This window comes from Mchenga conophoros, linkage group LG20 (genome assembly GCF_057382185.1).
Source record: "Mchenga conophoros isolate Kocher_MC1m ecotype Shallow Benthic linkage group LG20, M_conophoros_male_GT1.1, whole genome shotgun sequence".
NCBI lineage: Eukaryota > Metazoa > Chordata > Actinopteri > Cichliformes > Cichlidae > Mchenga > Mchenga conophoros.
The window spans coordinates 35,558,721-35,566,980 of NC_140545.1; the positions used below are offsets into that span (position 1 = coordinate 35,558,721).

The following is an 8,260-nucleotide window of genomic DNA, read 5'->3' on the forward strand; positions in this document are numbered from 1 at the left end:
CATCCAGTTTTTCTGTACTCTTGGCTTCTGTCTCGTTATTTTAGCTTTAATTGCGTGTGTGACGAGGAGGACGCGCTCACACATCGTACAGGAGACGCATCTGTTTTTAAAATGACCACAGCTGAACGAGAAGTAGAACCAAGTTATCAGCTAAGGCGAGCTTACTGCACGGAGCACGAGGCGCACAGACACACGCTCATCAGTGCTCCATAACAACCACACCAAACCCCAAAGTTCACTCAGCACATCTGGAGCTCAGACTTCTGTAAACAGCACAGCAGCCGTATGATTGGTCAGATTATTAAAACAACACAAAGACATGCACGACTCAGACGTTCAGATACAGCCACCTGTCATTCAAATAGGCCACGCCCCTAAATTTGAGCTTTACTAAAAATTTAAATTGATCTCAAAACATCCAGACACCAAAAACTGTCAACATGTTTGCTTCATGTGAACCTTTAACACAGGGACTCACTGCTGGAGCCTCTAGTGGACATTTGGGGAATTGCAGTTCTTTTTGCAGGCTTTGTTTCACTGACAGTCTTTTACCTTCCTCCACCCGTGTGTGGAGCCACACTGAATGTGTTCCCACCACCACTGAAACAGACTCAGCTTACCGGGTAAAAGCAGAAAAACAAAGGCCGGCAGACTCAGGAATGAAGAGCTGAATGATGAAAGGATGAGAAATGTGGTTAGTTGTGATGGCACCTTTATTTCACTCACTCCATGCGTCACACCACAGCATACAGAGGTACATCCAAAACGTCCTGCGGGACGACATGAAGCCTTCGCCCGCTTCGTCCTGTTGTAAACGTTCCAGCCGTTTTTTAAAAACGATGCTTCGGTTTCCAGCGTTGCTCCGGAGAAACGTTTCAGATCTCAGCAGGTGCTCAGCCTGCCGGTGTGGAGGATTTTAAAGCTCCGATCTGTGTCCTAAGTCACTACTTCCTGTGTAATGGATTTGGACTTGAATCGCTGAATTTAGATGTAAAAATGTGTAACTTAAACACCCACGACACAAACATCATTTCAAAGTAAAATCTCAACTACAAATAAAATCTTTTCTTTTAGATTTTTCTCAAATATAAACTAACAACAACCCAGGGAAAATCCGGAGCCCGGCTCGAACTCCAGGAAACGTACAAAAGCTGAGAGTGAGCGAAGCGCCCGGGGCAGCAAAGAGACGATTTCAGAGGCAGCTCCATAAAAATAATTCTCTGTGTTTAAATCCTGCACTGTGAAAACTATCCCGGAGCCTTCAGGACAGACTGAGGGGAGAGCAGGGCGGTTCAGGAACACCCCCGGGATTCCAGCGCGTCCTCGTGGTCCTAGAATACAGCAGACTTGTCCTGGCTGAAGAAGCCCCCAAAGTTTAGGTCTTTGGACATCAGCTCCTCCTCCACGTTCTCCAGCGCCCACTTATGTTCCACGACCTCCAGCGCCTCCCACTCGCTCTGAATCAACAACAGGGACACGAGTCGCAGCATTTAACTCCACAGTGACGATCACTTTGTCTCAACAGAGCTTATCTTTATATTTTTACTGTAGTAACATTTTTGCAGCATTTTACGTTTTTTTAAAAAAAAGTAAAGACAAGATGATAGTTTATTAAAGTTTAATGAAATCTGCAGATTGTTTCGGTGAAGTTTAATAAACTCCTTGCTATCTAAAATATAACAGGACACCGGAGTATATTCTCAAGCATCTCACACTTCTGATAATCAGCTGTCTGCTTGATGTTTATTCAGCTGTGTAAAAACTATAACTTTAATCTCAGACAAACCGATTTACTCAGGAACAAATAAAATACTAAAAAAAAAGCCAAACAATAACATTTGTAAGTTATCTAAGTGACTCATATATATTTAACCTGAGTAGTGAAAGACAGCGGTGGGTTTGAAAACAATTTGCCGGGAGTCCGGTGTTCTCACGGCGCTAGTGACCTAGCCCCCGGCTAGCTATCGAGCTAGTGGGTAACAGACGTCTCCGAAAACGTCGGAGCGCTTTTGAAAATATGTGGTGTCCTGATAAACTGAGCCGATATTTGAGGTTTACACAGCTACATTCTCCATGAAAATATGTTAAACGTTTATTTTGTGACCCAGAAAGAATAATAAGAGTAATATTCAAACTAACTAGCTGCCGCCATTGTTGGAAGCTGCGCTATGAATTCTGGGACACAGCTTCTTCTTCTTCGGGGTTTAACGGCAGCTGGCATCCTTGTACATGCAGTGCTGCCATCTTCTGTTTCAGTCCATTATTACACTCTTAAATCCTGCTACTTATTCCTGCGTCTCTCAGGATCTTACAAAGCTTCAAACGACACGTCGACTATTAAATCAGTCGTCGACGATTTTGATAGTCGACGTAATCGTGGCAGCTCTAGTGCTGACTGATATTAATCTTTAATAGGGCTGTCAAAACTGAGAGCAAACAAAACAACATGCCCTCTGCTTAGTTTAATTGGTCACATGACTGCATTACATGACTAAAATGTGTCATCGTTTTTGAAAAGGCTCCGTTTTTGCTGTCCACACTGCACCGTGAAAAAAGGCATTTTCAAATGTATCCGCTTTGGAGAGCGTTTTCAAGACGCTGCGTTTTCCTCGACCGAAAACGCCGTCTCAGTGTGGACGGGAGGCCAAAACGGGGAGAAAAAGATGCGTTTTCAAACGAAAACGTATTAGTGTGGACATGGCCTGATCCTCAGGCTTCACTTTAAATGGGAGTTACTGGGAGGATGAAGGCTTTGCCCACACACAAAGTTTAGTGTGGTCACGAACAAACGCTGTTATTCTTTCATAATTCATGTTTCACTTTGGAGAGGAAACAGACAATCAAAGCAGCATTTTTGTGCAGTTGTGTGTAAATGTCACCTTGAAGGCCTTGTTGGGGTCAGGGGGCATCGCCATGGCAGCGCCTGTCATCTGGTCCTGCATGATCCGGGACTGGTCAGCAGCTGAGAGGGAACGCCGGCGTTAGTCCGTGAAAGGAAACAGAGCTGAGCTTTACGAGAAAGTGAAACCTCACCGTTATCCTGACCCAGAATCAGGCTGTACATGCTCCTCAGCCCGAACACGTTCAGGAAGTACCAGGACGCCGAGCTCACCCTGCAACATCAAATCACGTGACTTTAAAGAAGCTGCATGTCAGGAAGTAAGCTGGAAGGAAAATACTCCTTCATGAAACTCACAAATAAACTTTCATCACATTTCATTCACACATCAGGACCAAAGCAACAGACTGTAAATAAAAGACAGATGTATGTCGTGTTTGATGCTTTTGAAACTGAATAAAAATGAACTGAACTGTTTCTACGCTGCGGATTACAGCGGTAAATGTTTGCACTCTGATCTCTGCTGTGCTGCATTCACGGTCTGCTGAGCAGCTTGTGCGTTTCAGTGTTCAAGTTGAGTTTTTACCATGAGGCATCCAGCGACAGCAGGTCGATCCCTCTCTGCAACATTGGCTTGAACCTCAGCGTTAACGGGAACGGCACCTTAGCTGTGAAAAAAACATCGGGAACCAGTGAGACGAGTTGGACCTGCTGGGCGCCGCTTTGTTTACAGATGTGATTGTAGTGATGCGCATACGTGTCAGGTATCTAACAGCGCTCACAGATCATTCCTAAACTGTGTGTGTGTCATACATCAGGATGTGGACAAACTCACTAATGACGAATCCAGAGAAAGCCCAGTTGATCCATCCACCAATCACAATCATGGGCAGGACGTTGGTCAGGTTTCCCTTCATCATGTCTACCATCATGCTAGAGTCTGCAACAAACAACAGGCTCAGAGCACGGCTCCACTGACGGATAAAAACATCCAGATTCTTTCAGCTGCAGTGAGATGACGAGTGTGTTCCCTCATCATCTCACTGCAGGTGTTTCCATAAAGTTTAACGTCCAGGTGTGCGTAAAGGAGACTTATGAGGCTGATTTCCATCCAAAGATTATAACCACACTGTGACTGAAGGAAGCCTAAAACAATACACATCTGTTGTAAACGGACGTAAACAAAGACCGCAAAGGTAGCTAACAGACAATGACCTGCAGTGGTTCGATGGACCTAAACACACAGCACGGGAAGATGAAGGATGATGAGCTTAAATCCGACCTCAATCACAGGTCATGCTGAGGGTCTGATGGGCGGAGACAAACACAGGGCAGGAAGAAGACGCAGAAGACGGACTGAACTTCAGATGACGGTGATGTCATAACTGCGGGTTCAGTCCGTTTAAATCAAACTGTTTTATTCACTGGAGATGTCACTCAGGTGTGAACCAAAACAACTGTGCTGAGGAAGTGGTCTCAGTCAAATAAACACCTTCTCAAAGCCAGGTATGCTTTGCATTCTGGGACGTGTGCATCGGTCAGTAGAGGTAACTAGCCTCCACATGTTGCCCCGACATGTTGCCCTACTAGCACCTTCTTCTTGTTGCTTTTGCTGCTCCCGTCTGAGACACAGCTGACCAATAATCAGAGCGAACGCTCTCACAGGTTTGAGTTTTTATCTGGGTTAAAGGAAAAAACAAAACATGGAAAAAAAGCTACACGTTTACAAACTTGTCAACTGATTAAGAGCAAAGTAAACGAACTACAGACGTCTGAGGTGATCCATCCATAGCACGAGGTTCGTTAATGCTTCTCCCTATGCAGACGTCCCGATCCTGAGCTTAATGTCCACTGCGAGTTCACAGGCTGCAGTATCACAGTGAGAATTTAACAGACTGAACATGAACAGAGCAGCTAAACCATTTCTGAGGGACTCGCGTCTGTTTAGAAACCACGAGACAAAGAACTGAGGCGCGTTAAAGACGAGAACCAAAGAGAAACATTTGCACCCTCCAACAGATCATCAGTTAGTTCACACAGGCAGACCTGGTTATAATGAAGGGACGATCATGTGTTCAAACACACCTGTCATGGGGTTCTTGGGGACAACCTTCCTCTTGGCCTTCTTGAAGAAGCCGGTCTCGGCGTCGTTGAAGTAATGTTTCCTCATGGCGAAGGACTAAACCAGCGGAGACACTTCACTCAGCGAGTTTTACACTTCATGCACTCACAGTCAGACTGTGACATTTAAACACAGCTGATTATTTAAAGGATGATTTTTTTAATGTCTGTAACTTCTAACAGAACAGTCTGTGGTTACTTTGCAGACAGACAAACATCCGCTGCTCTTCATCAGAAGTAAATACGATTTACACATGATGCATGGAATAAGGACCCACAGAATAAAGAATACGGAGGATGTACTGAGGGGAAATTTGACGCCCTCAAGCACAGGGTGTAAATGTATTAATATGTAATATTTTAGGATAAAGGTCAAATTCTACCTTAAACCGAAGGGGCTCTCACCTGTCGGGGAATGTACTTTCCGTTCTCTCTGAGGATGCGGCTGCGCATGAGCACCTGGCTGAACAGAAACATGAACATGGGAGCGGTTAGGGTACGATGCTGCCCGGGGCGCCACTTTCACTTCAGACACACAACATGACTGCGAGGAGAGCTCAGTCAGGGATCATAACAGGTCAGATATGAGCTGAGCACCTGAAGGCAAACAGTGTTAACTTCAAACATTTTTTAGAAGTTCTTCTTGTCGACTGGTCTGATAAGTAAACATGGACGTAATACACAATAAAGGATCCTGTAAACAGACACAGCTTAAGTTTTCTTATGAGTCCAAACACAGCAGCTCTATCAAAGCTTCTTAACTGCGTAAAAACGAGGTAAAAGGTAACGATGGACTCCCTCCCTCCCTCTGTTCTTTGTTACTCCCTCGACCAGTGAACGCAGCACGGGTCAAGCTGCGTCTGGGTCCTGACACATTGTTGATCTGCAGCTTATGTAATGGCTATATTTGCCAGCTAAAAGGGAAACAGGTTCACCATGACCTCTGTGAAAAACAACACAACAAAACCCCCAAAACCTTTTACTGCCGAGGGGTGAAAAAAAGAAGAAGAGGTGAAAATTCCAATATATGTGATCAGGATGCTCAGCGAGTCGCAATAATACTCTTACGTGACTGATACTGCAATATAATTGTATTACTAAATCTGCTGGTTCTCTAAAAAAAGAAAAAAACAAACCTCTGTGTGTGTGTGTGTGTGTGTGTGCTCTCAGACTCACCTGTCAGAGACCTGCTCCAGGTTGACTTTCTTGTCGCTGTGGAGCAGCTGGGTGACATAGTGTCGGATGACCCCAACAAAGAAGGTGACGAACACGATGGGCAGGACCACCCACATCCGAATGCTGGAGTCCAGCAGGAGCTCCGGACCGGCCATCGCTCTCTATTTAACCCACGATCCAAGGACAGACAGGGAGGCGCTGAGGAAGGTGTACCGGACAGTTTGGAGGAGGAAGTACAACATGAAGTGATGCTCAGTGTTAAATCATTTTACTAAATTATGAAAACCTGAACCTCAGCATGCAGAAATAAAGTCTCTCCATAGTATCTGAAGGCTCAACAGTTCTTATTTTATCAGCATGAACTATGACACACATGTGAACACATGCTGAGCTGCTCTCTCCTGGTTTATTTCAAAATAAGAGCCTGGAGAGAATGAGCAGAGGGTATTTTTACCCCGACAATAGCACGATATAGCGGCTGAAAGCTTCTGCACATCACCGCGCTTCCGTGATCGACACGTCACTAATAATCCTTTTTGTTGTTGGACAATGATTACAAATCGCTCCGACTCCTAAATTAAATTGTGTGAATTAAATCCGCCGCTGACCTACCGGCAGCTGAAACGTCACGATAACTGCTGTTTCCTTTAACGGAGCTAAGAGGTGCTAACTACACGAACCTGTTACTGACCGCTGACCTCTGCTCATTCATCGCTCAGCGGCTACAGTTAGCATTAGCCCGGTGTAAACTAAACGCAAAGACAGCTAAAGGTGCTAGCTTGCTAACTCAGCGGGTTACTCGTGTTAAATCTTCAGCTTTAAATGAGCGTTTGTACAAAGTGACAGCTTCTGCGGCCGCACAGGTGAGTTTAATAAGTCCACCGGGTCACCACTGCGTGAAAATAATCTGTAATTTATGTTGAAATGACCGTAACTCACCACATTTATGAACTTTGTTAAACAATCTGCACACGCGCAGGAGTTAGAAGAAGAACTTCCGGTTTACCGGAAACGGAAGATTATTATTTTATATTTTCGAAATCAATTTTAAAAAAATTAATTCAATAAATCACATAAAATTGAAAACATTTTTTTTTAAATTTTCATTAAAATGTTAAAGAAATGAATCATTCTGGAAAAATGGGCCAGACTGAGATATTTAGATAAAGTTGCAGGTTGTTGAAAGAATAAAAAATATAAACTGCTCAAAAATAAATAAATACAATAAGAGAACACAACATTTTATGATGTTTCCACTAAGCGTTGTTAAAACCTTTTGTTCTCAACAAATTACACAGTGCATTTCTGTAACGCTTGAATATTTATCAAGAGCCGATATGTGATTTAAGTGTTCCTTTAATTCTCTGAGCAGTACATAATGCTTGATACAAAGTTGTAATCGGTCGATTGTTTCTTTGCTGTAACAATGCTTCCCGCATGTAAAAACCTGTTTACTTCCCCTTAAATGGCGCCATATTTGTGAGGAAGGTGCATGTGTGGGTTGAGCAGCAGTGTTGAGTTTGTGGGTTGCACCCATGAAAAACACATCTTCTCTGCCACAAATGTGTCACCATTTAAGGGGAAATAAAGAGTTTTTCCAATAGTATAAGATTTAATGTTTGACCAAACACAAATTTCCTCACTTTTTGTGCTAAGATTATTTAGACTCTGTAATTTAGTTATTTGAAAAAAGCTTCACACAGTTCACGTTTTTTGGTAAATTTCTGTGTGAGAACCAGCTGTTATGTTTTCACATTAAAAGCTGATGAGAATATTGATGATAATACACACAGTGCTGGGTGGACTGGAGGTTAGGTTGTTACAACAAAAAGAAACTGGACTGTCCATGTGTGAACTGTAAAACCATGAGAGGAAACCAGTTTTCAAATCCATATGCAGGCAGATGTCGGGGGTAGATCCTTATGTAGATCCACACATTTAGTGTCTTCAATTTCTCTCCATACCTGGGAGACTGTCGCAGGTTGGATCCTCCTGTCACTGGCTTGATAAGAAGAATTACAAGCTATAAATAAGAATTACGCTCAGAAACACTGACAAAGCCACAAACTGAAATGCATCTTTTTCTCTCTGTTCCTATGAAATATTAAAAGTATAATCAACCAC

At 43.5% G+C, this 8,260-nt stretch overlaps 1 protein-coding gene across 2 annotated transcripts; it reads right to left on the reverse strand.

The window, feature by feature from the left end:
* Window positions 1-695: 695 nt before the first annotated feature.
* On the reverse strand, window positions 696-7,143 carry LOC146551318 (ER membrane protein complex subunit 3). Of its 2 annotated transcripts, none has more exons than XM_085258793.1 (9): window positions 7,076-7,143; window positions 6,137-6,334; window positions 5,366-5,423; window positions 4,925-5,018; window positions 3,675-3,779; window positions 3,426-3,507; window positions 3,034-3,113; window positions 2,880-2,962; window positions 696-1,457 (listed from the first exon to the last, which is right to left on the reverse strand). In XM_085258793.1, exons 2-9 carry the CDS (start codon window positions 6,289-6,291, stop codon window positions 1,332-1,334), a joined length of 783 nt encoding a protein of 260 aa, XP_085114919.1. In that variant the 5' UTR covers window positions 6,292-6,334; window positions 7,076-7,143; the 3' UTR covers window positions 696-1,331. The 2 variants fall into 2 exon arrangements, with proteins under 2 accessions (XP_085114919.1, XP_085114920.1); XM_085258794.1 differs by lacking the exon at window positions 7,076-7,143 and adding an exon at window positions 6,749-7,018.
* Between the last annotated feature and the right edge of the window lie 1,117 nt (window positions 7,144-8,260).